Genomic DNA, 15,635 nt, shown 5'->3' with positions numbered 1-15,635 from the left:
CTTCACATAGCTTTGATAGCAGAAATTTCAATGGCATTGGGACAATAGAACTCCACTCTGCTCCCTTTTGTCACCTTCTCTAAGTAAAATAAATGTTTCAATAGGCATGAACCTTCACAAACTGCTACTTGTAAAATTATTTCAGTTTTTATTAACTTTTGAAATGATGACTCCATTTCTGGACGATTAGCAATTTTTTTAGTCAATGTTTTGAAGTAAACTGAACATAGTAAAACAAAAAAAAAAACATTTGAAGAACAGAATTTTTTACCCTCTCTTAAATAAGAATAGTTTTAATGTAGTACTTTAAAAAGATACAGTGTATTGAAAAAGTACAACACAATACCTGTCAATGCTAGATTTTGTCCATGCTTCAAAAATATTTGACATCTAATTTTTATGTGCGTAGTTAATTTTCAGTATTTTAGAACATGGGGCTTGAATATCCACTCCAATTAATGTTGCCAACACCATAGTAGCTTGAAAAAATGGTGACAGGTACCTTATTCCTTATTCGCTCCCTTTTAGATCCCATGTCATCATTTTTGTCTTCTTTACCCAGTTTGTCTATTTTCTCAGTACTGAACATGTAACTCAGGCTGTCTCCCTTCTTTTCTCTTTCCTGTCCATGTTCCTTCCCTCTTTTTGTTTCTTCTTCTTTTGTTCTCATAGCCCTCTCTACTTCATAACGCTCTTTTTGCTTTCTGCGCTCATCCTCACGTCGCCTCTGTCGCTCTCGTTCTCGTTCTTTTTCCCTTAATCTTCTTTCCCGTTCCCTCTCCCTACGTTCTCTATCACTATCGTTTGGTGGTCTATGTAAAAAAAAAAGTTACAAAGTTAGTATTGTTGCTTTTTGCATGGCCGCCTACAATGGCATGTATTTTAAAGAATTACATTAAGGTAGTTAGCAACTCCTCCAAGGAACTTAAACACAATTTCTAACTTTTGTTGCGGAGCTCAATCTAGGCAAAGCAGCTATAACATAATATTATAATACGGAAGACTTTCTTTTCCCCAGAACTTAGTTCTAAAACAATGTGAAGCTTCAGCATTGTGAGTAATGTACAGCATAAGTGAGCAAACCAAAGAATGCTTCTGTATAAATTTTAATACAACAGTATATTGAAACCATAAAAGTGAATAGGCTGAGGGGTAATTTTAACTTTAGGTGGTGGTGTAAAATGGGCAATATTGGATCGGCCACCTGTTATACACACTGCCTGAAATTGGGCGGGGTATATAAAAGGTGGCCGATCCAATATTGCCCATTTTACACCATCGCAGAAAGTTAAAATTACCCCTTAGAATTACTTTTTATAAAATCCTAAGAGCTACAGATTGCTTCTTCTTCACTTCAAGCCAATTATTTTGGTTTTTTTTCAATTAAAAGAAGCTAGATTATTACTAATTGTTGCAGGCTAATTGTTAAGGGTTTAGCACTTTCTGATAACTCTCCAGTGTTGTGTTGTCTTCCAGAGCACTATGTTGATGTTAACAGGTAGGGAGAGTCATTTCCAGATTAGTTGCAAGTATCCACCTAACAGAAAATTTCTAGCTATTTTATAATTATAGCAAATTTTTGTGTTTATACTCATAAAACAAATGTTATGTATCATCTGTTTGTCTCCTTAACCCTTACGTCTACATGTTTTTTGCCAATGAAAATGTCTGCAGCTCTCGACCTAATCAAAGCAAAGCTCTGAGTAAGATGTTTTAATTATTCGTAAATGAAAATGTATAACATTTATACTGATACTCTGTAAAACAAACAATGAAAAAGAAGTATGATATTGAGAAAGCGATAGAGGAAAACACAGCAATCAAAATAAATACTGATTAAAATAAAATCTCTAGTTTTTGGTATTAAAGAAAACAGCTATTTCTTTAGCAATTTTAAAAAATACTGTGTTTTCCAGCTTGCTTTAAAAATAAAATTAATGTTGTTGAAGACACAATCATATTCTATTGTGTTACATATATAATCGTGCCTATAAGGTTAAATTGATTATCCCAACAGGACAATTGTAAAGGAGTCCCTCACACAAATAATAATTATAAAGCAATTTTAAGGTTATTTTATCGGTAAATTTTAAAAAAATCATTACATTTAACAAAAATGTCCAGATTTTAATGAAAGGAACAACATCATTGTGTCCACTTTCACTGCAGTGAAATATCAGATCAGCAGGCAATGAAAGACTTAACAAGTACAGCCACAAAATAAAAACTGCTGTTGTAACTCACTTATCTTTGACATCCTTCTGTGTACCCTCTGATCGTTTTCCTTGCAGGTTTCCAGGACAACATGGTTTTTCCCACTTTCCTTTCTCATTGTCACCATCCTCTGCTTTCTCCTTCCTTTTGTCGGAATCTTGTTCCTCCTCCTTATCAGCCTTTTTCAACAACTAAAGATTACAATATAACTTGATTATATAAAAGGTAGACTATAAAACTGTTATGTTTTTTGGTCATTTTAAAACCTTCTGATCCTAGATTATTTTGGTTCTCATACCTTAGATCATGTTCATAGGTGAATGTCAACTCCTCAACTCTTCAAGACAGTGTCTATCCTTGCCTTGTGGTCTAGGTAGCCTTTCAGTAACATACCCAGGAAACAAACATTAAACCTTGTTTGGTAATTGCTCTTAGGTACTGGACTATTTTATGCCTCCGTAAGATTTCATTTCAGCAGAGCATGACAGTAGGTCTGGTCTTTGAAGTTTGAAATATAAAGCAAATTTATTGTACAAACAATGAGAAAGCGAATAATCTAACAGTCTCTTCGCTACTCTCCAATTTTCCAACTGCCTTTCTTATAAAATCTTCTGAATTCACCTGCCTTTTATTAAAGGGGAAGTACATTCTACCAATTTCTACTCCAATTCTAAATGTTAAAAAGGGAGATATGTGTACACTTATCAGTGCCTCTTGGTCACCTCTTGTTGCTCTGTTTTATGCTCAAGAACTGCTGGTTAGAGGTAGCTTGGAAGGAAACATTTATTGAGGAACAACTCCTGTGACAGAGTGAAGTTCCACCCACTGGTATTATAAATGGGCAATCCACCCATAATCCACAGTCCAAGGCTGTTTCTAGCCTGCAGTTCGAAAGCATAAAAAAGGAGTAACAGACTAAAAGACACCAGTAAGTGTACAGACATCTCTCTTTCCTACAAATAGGATTACAAGCAATTCAACAGAATATACTTCTTTGAAAAACAGACTTTGGGGGACTAGGTAGCTCACTGAGTTAATAAACCTCTTTTCACATCTTGCACCCGAGCTTGATTCCAAAAGAGATGAGACCAGATTACACCAGACCAGACTGAAAGGGTAAGCCTTTCTCTCTGATAGCAAAGATACTAATTGAAATTAACTTGCAGTTTTTGGTGAGTATGAAGCCACAAAGCAAAAGTGCATAACTTAAAACAGATCCTTAGCCTTGCAACAAAAACGCTTGATATAGGAAATAAAAATGCCACATTGGCAAATGAGAGTGGGAAATTACTCTGTGTGTTACATTTATCCCACAATATTTGCACGACACTGTCTGTGGGATAAATGTAACACAGAGGAAATTTTCTACAGTTAGGTTTGAGGTTAGGGGTAAGGTACATTGTTGTAATAGTGTACCTGCATCTAACTTATACTGTACCCAAAACTTAATGTTAAGTTTTAAATGCCCAAATAAATTTTTCCTCAAAGTAATTACATCCCATGGTTCAAATAAACCCTCTTCTTACAGTACCTTGACATATGTAACTAAAGACGACACAGTAACAGGAAATAGTGGGCCAGAAATCATGCAGAGCAGCGTGGCAACGCTCACGGCAGCTCCAACGAATTAAATTAATGAAAATACTGACTGTGCTCTGTGGCATCAAATTATTTGATTTTGAACTTTAAAAAAATTGTGCGCTATCAACCCAGCCTCTGAGCAGCTTGAGTTGACGCACATGGAACAGTCTGTGAGAATAGAAGACACGCCCACAAAATCTGTCAGGAAGAGAAGTCACGCCCACAGATTCAGGTTGCATTGCTCAAGCAGGCAAGCAGACTTCATTCAATTAAAGTTAGTATTCTGAATGTCATTGTAAATAAAAATTTAATTTTTTTTAATAAAATGCCAAAGAAATAATTGAATTAAAAAGAGACAAAAGGAAAAAATTTTTAAAAATTTAATTTTTTTTTAAATGACCAAAAACTTTTAAAATAAGGAGTAATATGAGACGCCACATTTTTAAAATTTAATTTTTAGTTGTTTGGCAGTCATTAAGACTAATTGCACTTTTAAAACTTAATTTAGGCATGGTATTTTTAAGCGTGCCTGTTTGGTGGGGAGATGAGTAAGCTTGCGATTTTTCAATGATTTCTCTGATTGCAGCCTGCGATGGCCCTTTAATTCGAAGCTGTCAAATCTCCGGTGAACCAATAGGAGCAAGTTCACGATTTCCGCGTTTTAGTGCGCGTATGCAAAGGCGGGATCTTGCTTCTTCAATTCGCCATTAAAAACAGAGAGCGCTGTTGAGCTTCTCCATTATTTCGGGAGCAATTTCTGGCCCAGTGTTTTAACTCTGGAATTTAATAAATGGGAAAAATAACAGGCAATGTTACTAAATTATTGGGCTAGATTTCGCTGTCAAAGTAACGGTGAGGCTAATGACACTTGCCGTTAATTATGCCTAAATGGCACAGCAACTTCAGGCGAGGGGCAGATGTGCAGTTAAATACGAATATCCAAAATTGCTGTCCGAGTTTCGCAAAAACGGCATTTGGTTGTCTGCCTCACCATTGACATGTATTGAATGTCATGAAGTTGCTGTATTTGTACGGCAGATACGAACTAAACCCACTACAGATATTTAGGACTAGTAATTACAAGTGTAAATACCCTTTTAACGATGTGATAAGTGTTAATGACTGGCACCGAAAATTAACTGTTAAATGTGGCGACTCATTCCTGCAGATTGTCAATTATTTTAGAAGATTCTAAAAATGTCAAATTTTAAATTAAAAAAAATTCTTATTTTTCCTTTCTGTCTGTTTTCTCTTCTTTCTCTTAATCCAATCTTTCTTTCCCTCTCTTTATTTCTCTTTCTGTACCTGATTTGACATTGAATTCACCCTCTTTCTCAGTCCCAGATGCCCTGTTTCCCTCACTGTACCGTTATCAGCTCGCACTTTCAGCAACTTAGTGGGCAAATTTTTTTTTGAGCTGAAGGGTGCAGGGGCAAGTCTAATTAACGGCATATGCCATTAGATGCCCTGCAACAGCAAAATTGGCCCATTATTTTAACTGTAGCCTAATCTGCTTTTTCGCCACTAATTCCTTCACCCTAACTGGCATGTTCCCTTACAGGTGATCATCTTCCCCACCTAGTGTGATTCTGAGCCCATACCACCAATACCATAAAACAAGTTGCTCCCTTACGGTCCCAATTTTTACATGAAGCAGGGTTGTGGTGTGAAGTACAGTTTTCAAATAGTTGAAGAATTATTTTTGGATTTTTTAAGGAGTCCCAAAACATCCTTGATCATTACAGGATTATTTTTTTTAACATGGCTGTTGTTTTTTTTCTGGTTAGATTCATTAATGAAACAGAAAAATTTGAAGTAGAGGGTGAAACTGAATATCCCAACAAAATGAACCTCCCTGAATGGTCAGTGAGTTTATCCAGTGAATAAACAGGCCATGAAACCAAGAATGGCCAAGGTTTAATCTCTGCCTGTGCTGAGTTGGCTATTCTCAGCCATGGTGGCATTAGGGGCATGGCAATTGATCTCAGTGGCTCCAAGTTACTGAGGGGAAATCAGGGTTCATCATTAACAACCCTGGCTTGAAATACTCATATGTAAACGTCAGTTAAGGAGAAGCTCAGCTGTGATGCCCCTGCAGTCAAATAGCCTGCTGCCACTCCTCATCAAAGCCTTAAACTTAAATAATAGCCACACTGGTGAAAAGTCAGAGGGTGACCAACAGGGGAGAAGTTATGCTTTTACATAGAAAGTTGCCAAGGTAAAAAAAGAAAATGAGGATCTCACCACAGTGCATCAACGATCTGTTTCAGTTCAACATTTAACACGATTAAAACATATTGCAGTCTCTTTGCACAAGTTTGTGTATTTGTATTAACATGCTTTTGCAAATAAATTTACCTTACTGTCATTATATTATATATGCATTAAATGCATTTATATAATAGCACTGCAGCAGCATTGCAATACAAGTGAGGGGATATTAGCAAGAGGCATGGTTTACCACCTCAAGACATGTTTCTCCCTGTGCTACTGGAGGCACTGGTAAATATAAATCATTGTGTGAGTGACCATAAATCACCATTTTTTTTGGCTAAGCCAACATCATACACACCAAAAACAGGAGATATAATCTTTTAAAAAGATGCGAATAAATTGAATAATCTACTATTGTAAAGATATGAACCTTAATTTTTATTTCTTCTTTTCTTTCCTTCTCTGCTAATTTTTTCTGTTTCTCTGCTTCTTTCCTTTTACGCCTTTCTTCCTCTCTACGTTTTCTTTTTTCTTCCTCTCTCAAACGTTTTTTTTCCAGCTCCCTCCTCCTCCTTTCTTCTCTTTTCTCCTCTCTGATTCGCTGAAATGTAACAAAGATCAATTGAAGAAAATGCCAGTTTTAGGACCAAATGCTAACTGAAGTTTACAATAAAAACAGTTTAAAAAGTAAAGTTCCACCTGCTTTTCCAGCTTCTTGTTTTTAATATACTCCAAAAGTGGTGTGGTTCTCCTGGCTGGGAATAAGGCAGGAATCAAATTTAGTTTTGTAGATCAATTATACATCACTCCTATAAAATGAAATATGTTGGCATAGCTTAAAATCATTTCAAGCTAGTCATGCAAAACTATGTTGCTATTACATGTCCTAAAGGGGTCTCATCACTAGGACTTCTTTCAAAAAACATCAATTCTGATTAATTTCAACATCAGTAGGTTTTGTTAATTTCTGTTCATTTTTTAAACAGTAAGTACTGATATCGTAATAGAGGAAGCAGTTCCGGTAATTATTCAGACTGCTGATTTTTTTAATTCAACCAGTTTACATTGTGGAGAAGATCTCAAACTGATAATACTGAAGCAACTGCGATTGCACAGTGGTTCAATAGTCACAACTGTGACTTTAAAACAGCTGTGTTCCTGTACACATGCAAGTTCTGCTTACACCTTTAAGTTCCTGGCTAGAAGTGATGGGAATTGGTCTGTACACGCTGGCAATGCAGAAACCAAATTCTCAGGCTATACATATAGACCAAGAACTGGAGTAGTTACTGAGGCCAATACTGTGAGGAATCACAGAATTCACCGCATAGAAGGATGCTATTCAGCCCATCATGCCTGTGCTGGCTTTAGCTCCTCAACTACAGCTATCCACTCTCATCCCATTTCCCTGCCCCTTTTTCTGTATCCTTTAAAAATAAGAATAATAAATTAACACACACAATTATAAATGATGCAATTATTAAAGAAACCAGTGAAGGAGGATACACAGAGCTGGATTCACAGGTTTAACTGTGCAATATTTTTAATGGTTAGTTCAGGGCAGACAATGAAAATTAAGTTATTAAACTGACAAATTTATGCGCGGGAATTAACAGATTGATACTGGCAAAGGTGGCAGTGGGTATCCAGACTGCCAAACTATTCATTGAAAAGACAACTATTCTTCTCAACATATATATGGTCGGTTGTCTGGTGTAATGATGATCACATCTTGATCAGGTCATAATGTGGGGCATTTGGGTCATCTGGCTCATCTCATGAGTTCTGGGTATGGCTCATTACTCCAATATGTGAGAGGCAGACGCAATATTTAAGAAAGAACTTGCGTTTATATAGAGCTTTTCATGACCTTATGGTGTCCCAAAGCACTTTACAGCCAATTAAATACTTTTGAAGTGTAGTCCCTGTTGTAAAATAGGGAAAGGCAACAGTCAATTTGTGAACAGCAAGGTCCCACAAACAGCAATGAGATAAATGATCAGATAATCTGTTTTAGTGATGTTGGTTGAGGGACAAACATCAGCCATGATACCGATAGAAGTCCCCGACTCGACTTCAAATAGTACCACAGGACCTGTTACAGAGAGGGCCTCGTTTTAATGTCTCATCTCCAACAGTGCCACACTCTCTCAGTGTGTCAGACTAAATTATGTGCTCAAGTCTCTGGAGTGGAGCTTGAACTCATGATCATCCGGTTCAGAGATGAGAGTGCTACCACTGAGCCAAGGCTGACACCTATAGCACAAAGTTTGTTATTCCAGTCTGGTTGCCAGCATATTTTTCTCTTTTTTCCCCCTTCCATCCTCTTCAGTGCCAATACACTACCTCACAAAGCAGCATCCAGCTTGGAGGATAGCATTCAGCCACCTGTCTTTATCTGCACAAGCTGCTCCCAAGATTCCACATTGATCTTGGAATTCTTTACATTCTCTTTCAGTATGTCCTTATGATGCTTGAACTCTTCTAAAGGGATGCTTGCCCTCTTTCTGATATTTAGGTGATCTTGGGCAGCCTGTCGTTAAAGGCATCCTCCAGATGAGCCCAAAGGAGCTCAACTGAGTTTTGATCAGCATGGCTTCAATCCCTGACAATTCAGCATGAGCGAAGACCTGAGTGTTTGGAATCCTGTCTTGCCATTTGACGTTGCCATCTCCTAATGGTGCGAATGCTGTGGAGTAGGTTAATTTCTGGACTGAACCCAACTGTGTTCCCTCAATTAACTCATATGCATTCCCTCAATGACCAGTGGTGGCGGTATGTACTATGAAAGAGGTGCCAGCTGGAAAATAACTTCAGATTTCTTCAAACTGATGGATAGATCATAGATCTTAACTGTGGATGCACAATAGTTGGTGAGGCCTAGAAATTTTCTAATGTGTGAGCCAACAGAGTACATTCATTGCTTGTAATCTTTGTAAATTGAACAGCTTTCCCTCTATCCTTAACAGGATGTACACTCCTCCCAGAGGTCTGACTCAGTTACTGATGGAGAAAACATCAGTCACTGTCCCATTAGTTATCACTCATTCGGGCATCCCATAATGTAGCTATCAATTAACATTGGTAAATATCAGGATTGCCAAATTTAGTCAGGAGCTTCCACAGTACATGCCGACTTATAGACAATGAAGACCAATTCATTTAAAAGTTTATATTCAGGCTGAATCTTGTTGAAACGGGCTAACTCATTTACACAACATATATACTAACTGTGGACTGAAATCTATACTGCAACTCAGGAAAAATATTGTCTGTGATAGTCTTGTTCAAAAGGTTCAGGAGAATCCCAGCAAGGGTCTTCTCAACATCAGATAGGATTGAGATGTTTCCACAGAACAATTAACCTTAAGTTTCTACAATCTGACAACATGGATGTATCTTTCAAATCTAAGGGAACCACTTCTTAGCTGCAAGATTCTGAAGAAGTGTTTTCCAACGGTTGGGTCACCATCTGAGACAGGTGCTTTGCCATTCTTAGCTTGTACTTTGTCAAAAATGATGTAACAAAACGTAATATTAGGTTTAGAGTAGTTATGGAAAGGGACAAGGAGCAATCAAAGGTGAAGATACTCAATTGGAAGAGGGCTAATTTCAGTGAGTTGAAAAGGAATCTGGACCAGGTGGGTTGAAAACAAAGATTGGCAGGTAAAGCAGTAAATGAGCAAAGGGAGGCATTCCAGGAGGAGATAGTTCGGGTACAGACTAAACACATTCCTATAAGGGAGGAAGGAAGGGTATTCATGCTAGAGCTCCCTGGATGATTAACGATATTGAGATTAAAATGAAACAGAAAAAGGCTTATGATAAATGTCAGGTTCATAATTCAGTAGAGAATCAAGCAGAATACAGAAAGTGCAGAGGAGAACTGAAAAAGGACATAAGAGGGGCAAAGAGAGTGTATGAGAAAAGATTAGCGGGTAACATAAATGGGAACAACTAAAGTCTTTTATAAACATATAAAGAGTAAAAGGTAGTCTAAGGAAGGGCAATTAGAGAACAAAAGGAAATCTTGTGGAGGCAGAGGGCATGACTGAGGTACTAAATGAGCACTTTGCATCTGTCTTCATAAAAGAGGATGCTCAGAATGTCACAGTAAAGGAGGAGAGAGTAGAGAAATTGGACAGGATAAAAATACTTAAAAGATTGGCAGTGCTCAAAGTAGAAACCGGACCAGATGGGATACATCCTAGGTTGCTGAGTGAAGTAAGGGTGGAAATAGCGGAGGCTCTGGTCACAATCTTTCAATCCTCCTTGGATATGGGAGTGATGTCAGAATACTGGAGGGTAGCAAATGTTACATCCCTGTTCAAAAAAGGGGAGGGGGATAAACCCAGTAATTACAGGCGAGTCAGCCTAACGTCGGTGTTGGGGAAACCTTTAGAGACCATAATCTGGGACAAAATTAATTGTCCCTTAGAAAAACATGGGTTAATAAATGACAGCCAGCATGGATTTGTTAAAGGCAAATCATGACTGACAAATTTGATTGAGTTCATTGATGAAGTAATGGAGAGGGTTGATGAGGGTAGTGCGGTTGATGTTGACTTTACGCAGAGACTGGAACTTACTACCACATAGAGTAGTTCAGGCGAATAGCATAGAGGCGTTTAAGGGGAAGCTAGATAAGTACATAATGGAGAAAAGAATGGAAGTTTATGCTGATAGGGTTAGATGAAGTAGGGTGGGGATGGCTCGTGTGGAGCATAAACACCGGCATAGACCAGTTGGGCCGTATGGCCTGTTTCTATGCAGTAAATTCTATGTAATTCTATCTGGGCTTTCAAAAGGCATTTGATAAAGTGTCACATAATAGACTTGTTAGCAAAATTGAAGCCTATGGGGTTGAAGGGGCAGTGGCAGCATGGATACGAAATTGACTAAGAGACATAAAGCAGAGTGTGATGGTGAACGGTTGTTTTTCAGAGGAGGAAAGTATACAGTGGTGTCCCCCAGAGGTCAGTATTAGAACCACTGCTCTTTTTGATATATATTAATGACCTAGACTTGGGTATAGATGGCATAATTTCAACGTTTGCAAATGACACGGAACTTTGAAATGTAGTAAGCAGTGAAGAGGATAGTAGAAGACTTTAGGAGAACATAGACAGAGTGGTGAAATGGACAGACATATGGCAGATGAAATTTAATGTAGAGAAGTGTGAAGTGATGCATTTTGGAAGAATGAGGAGAGGCAATATAAACTAAATGGGACAATTTTAAAGGGGGTGCATGAACAGAGAGATCTGGGGGTTCGCATACATAAATCCTTGAAGGTGGCTGGACAAGTTGATAAAGCTGTTAAAAAAGCATACAGGATTCTGGGCTTTATAAATAGAGACATAGAGTACAAAAGCAAGAAAGTTATGCTAGTGTCAGCCACGGCTCAGTAGTAGCACGCTTGCCTCTGAGTCAATTCAAGTGGATTCAAGTCCTGCTCTAGGGACTTGAGCACAAAATCTAGGCTGACACGCCAGTTCAGTACTAAAGGAGTGCTGCACTGTCAGCGGTGCCGTCTTTCAGATGAGACATTAAACCAAGGCCCCTCTCAAGTGGGCATATAAGATCCCATGGCACTATTTTGAAGAAGGGGAGTTCTCCCCTTCTTGGCTAACATTTATCCCTCAACCAACATCACTAAAACAGATTATCTGGTCATTATCACATTGCTGTTTATGGGAAGAGTGTGCAAATTGGCTGCTGTGCTTCCTACATTACAACAGTAACTACACTTCAAAAGTACTTAATTGGCTGTAAAGCTTTTTGGGGCATCTAACAATCTTGAAAGGCACTACATAAATGCAAGATATTTCTTTCTTTCTTGCTAAACATTTATGAATTTCCGGTTGTGCAATAACTAGAGTATTGTGTCCAATTCTGGCCACCACACTTTAGAAAGGATGTCAAGGCCTTGGAGAGGGTGCACAGGAAATTTACTGGAATGATACCAGGGATGAGAGACTTAAGTTATGTGGAGAGACTAGAGAAGATGGGATTGTTCTCCTTAGAGCAGAGAATGTTAAGGGGAGGTGTTCAAAATTATGAAGGGTTTTGATAGGGTAAATAAGGAAAGACTGTTTCCACTGGCAGAAGGGTCGGTAACCAGAGGACACAGATTTGAGGGAATTGGCAAAAGAACCAGAGGGGAGATGAGGAGAAATTTCTTTAAGCAGCGAGTTATGATGATCTGGAATGCACTGCCTGAAATGGTGGTGGAAGCATATTTAATAGTAACTTTCAAAAGGGAATTGGTTATCTACTAGAAAAGGAATTATTTGCAGGGCTATGGGGAAAGAGCAGGGATGTGGGACTAATTGGATAGCTCTTTCAAAGAGCCGGTACAGGCACGATGGGCCGAATGGCCTCCTTTTGTGCTGTATGATTCTATGACAAAAATACATTAAAAAATTTGAGTAATACAGTAGCTCAGTATGTTGGAACCCAAATGTACAGGGCTGCACAGCGGTGAAACATGATCTTCAAGTTGGTGAATTACAGATTTTAATTTTGCCACTGGAGGAAGGCACTGCAATGTTGGTTTATAATGTTGAAAATTTGATAAATATAAGATCAACATTCATTAATGCTTATCTGTAGATCAGCAAATGTGCTGAAAGGGAGTATTAATGAACACCAATAATGCTTCTGCAAGGATTTAATGAATGGGCGCACCTACTTTCCTGAAATCAGCAAAATTCTTGCCGTCAGCCATCAGCACTAGATTTCCAGCAGGCACACATCAATATGTAACATGAATAGAGGAAAAATTTATAAGCAAAAAAAAAATGGCTGGAGATCGGTCAAAAAAAAAATCAATGAAGTGAACTATATAAAATGTCAAACATCAAGCAAAACTGGAACGATCTGAAGTGGCAAACGAAGGAAAAGCTGATATATCTGGCTTGACTAACAAGAGCTACATCGGATGGAGATTATCTAACAGAGCAGAAGGACCAAGAGGCCTTTGCACCCCTTGGGGTTAGAGATGTAATTTCAAACCTGGTCTTGGGTAAAAATATATACAATGCAGGCATGAAAGCAACCATCTGCACCAAATTTAGTCCAACTCAACTGTGACCAGCTATTTATACGGTAAAAATATATGAACAGCTTTGCTTCTGAAACAAAAAAAAGTTACAAAAAAATTATGCTAAAAGTATAACCTGAAAATCACTGTCAGACTAACCAATCAGTTCTCTGGTCTTTGCCTCTATCTCTCCCAGAAGTGTCTCTGGGTTGGCTGCAACCTTCTCTTCATCTGCACAGTAACTTTCCAAAAACTTCTTGTACTCGGGATCTATAGTTGCATAAAAAAAAACTATGTTCAATTATTTATTAAATATAAAGCAAATTTTAAAGGATGCAAAATTCCTCTTTTAATAAAAAAAAGTGAGAATATTTGATTTTCTCTGTAATTAATGATGTAACAAAATCACAAGAAAAGGATTTTGAATTGTGTAATTTCTGAGAATGTGATTTTGTTACAGAGAAATTTAGTTTACTGTCAAAAGAGGAATTTTAGGTCTACTTAGATCAGATAATAATTGTGTAAAAATCTTACAACCTGGTTCCTTCAAACATTTTGAATATATATTTAAAGGAAATTGTTATCCTTTTAGATAATACTAAATTTTAACATTTCACTTACCAATACAAGCTTCTGTCATGTTCTAAACAATGTTCTATTATGAATTCTCTCTCTTAGCCTGTGATGTTCATGTAGGGATTCTGGAATAAGCATGTCGGATGAATTTCCATTTATTGGACCTGCTCAACCCAGTTTCATAGGACAGTTCTAACATGTGATCTCTGCATTTTAAAACTGTTAGAGGTCAGAGGTGACACAGTGCTTTTGTGCACCAAAACACTAATATTTGGTGGACCAAAGGTTCAGTTCCTCCATTTTGCTAAGTTTCTGATCATTGAGGTCTCAGGAGCACCTTAGAGGTCTCCCAGCAGGGGAGAGTGAAACAAATTGGATGAAATAGTCTACATCAAGCTGCTTTTGTATGATTCCTAGCAGATTGCTAACAGAAATATTGGTGGTGGCTGTGACAAAAAAATTGAAGTATTTTTGTCTGCATTGGTTTATTGCATTGTCTATTGTTGGCCACAGTACAACAAGGTATTGGTTTTGGCTGACTGTTTTCTGCAAATTACATGAATAAACATCCCAGACTGGCAGGCCAAAGGTAATTAATATGCATTTGAGTTTTGATGTCTGTTAAACAAAAGGAAGTTTAATATACTAATGTTGAATGAATGCTGAGTAATTGGTGCCCTTCTGTCCAACAGTTTCTTTGATTGGTGGCTGGGCAACATATAGAAAGAAAATAACTTGTATTTATATAGTGCCTTTCACGACCTCAGGACTTCCCAAAATGCTTTACAACTAATGAAGTACTTTTGAAGTGTAGTCTCTGTTATAAAGTAAGAATGTATTTACTAGCCATCTCAAATAATTCAAAGTATTTGGTTGAGATCAATGAATCAAGCTATTCTATTCAATTCAAAATCACTTAAGTGCTTGGCATCATAGGGTTCTGATTTGACAGCTGTGTCTAAAATGAAGACATGTGTCAGGCTTGTAAAAAGAAGCAGCAACAATGACTGGCTACACTACTTTGATTGAAAGGTCTGGGCTTGCTAGTTTCTAAGTGTAGGTTTATTTGGGGTTGCCTAAGCCCAGCAGAGAGACTCAGCTATTCTAACTCCATGGTAATGCTTTGCTATGTAAGAAGTGAGCAACCATTTTTCAAGGTTCAATTTTACATTGAGAGGTAGGTTAGGAGAACCATCTTTGTTTTGATACATCAAGCATAGCAAGCTTTGTAAATTATCGTAAAATATACAGTTTGTGCTCAGTAGTGTTTTTTTTAACCTGTTTATAAATGTGTTAGATAAATTTCTCTGTTGGTTTATAGCCAGAGTCTTGGTCTGGTAGAGTGCAAGTTCAATCATGTAGTGGCACAAGGCACATTTCAGGAAGTGGCAATGGTTCTCTTTTCCATTCCTGGATCTTGCCACAGTTTACCTAAACAAGCAAAGGCATACTCTGGCTCCCAGGGGATAGGAGGTCCCCTTACGGGAGTGGTCGGTGACTCTCAATCCAAGTAGTTTATCTAATGTAAAACCCAAAACCATAACAGTGACCTTGGAGTAAGATACCTAGCCTGCCCTCTCTGATACTGGAAACATGTGGTCTGAAGAAACCAGTGACAACAAAATATCGGAGAAACAGAAGTTACAAGGATAACACATCCTCCTAAAACAAAAGTGCTATCTTATAAGGTAACGTTTGCAAAAGTCACCAGGGAAAGAATCCACAGAGGTAGGTGTCAAAGGGAAGGTGAATATGAATAAGTAGCATCAATGCTAGGGGAACATTCCAGCAATTTTTTTTTCAGGTTTGTTATTTTGGGGGGGTTTTCTGTGCTCTTCAACAATTCAGAGCAGATATTTTAACTTTATTCATCTTACTAGACCAATTTATTCAGTCCAAATGCACATTGATTGGCAGCCATTAATTGTGATGGAAATAACGATCCCATGCAGTAATTGTCTTTTCCTACTATTTTACAGGAATCTCAAACATAATCTGATGTTAT

The 15,635-nt window shown here is 37.8% G+C and overlaps 1 protein-coding gene across 1 annotated transcript in view; it reads right to left on the bottom strand.

Moving 5' to 3' along the window:
• upf3a (UPF3A regulator of nonsense mediated mRNA decay) overlaps positions 1-15,635 on the bottom strand; it is a 38,670-nt gene that overhangs the window by 9,153 nt on the left and 13,882 nt on the right. The window contains exons 5-9 of the mRNA XM_067985433.1: positions 13,214-13,324; positions 6,709-6,764; positions 6,440-6,610; positions 2,245-2,405; positions 503-812 (exon numbers count right to left, since the gene is read on the bottom strand). Of these exons, the coding sequence (XP_067841534.1) occupies positions 503-812; positions 2,245-2,405; positions 6,440-6,610; positions 6,709-6,764; positions 13,214-13,324 (809 nt within the window). The remainder of the gene's footprint in view (positions 1-502; positions 813-2,244; positions 2,406-6,439; positions 6,611-6,708; positions 6,765-13,213; positions 13,325-15,635) is intronic.

Source organism: Heptranchias perlo, chromosome 6 (genome assembly GCF_035084215.1).
Source record: "Heptranchias perlo isolate sHepPer1 chromosome 6, sHepPer1.hap1, whole genome shotgun sequence".
NCBI classification, from domain to species: Eukaryota; Metazoa; Chordata; class Chondrichthyes; order Hexanchiformes; family Hexanchidae; genus Heptranchias; species Heptranchias perlo.
Note: the sequence above shows the minus strand (reverse complement) of the source record. Positions and strands in the feature narration are given on the sequence as shown.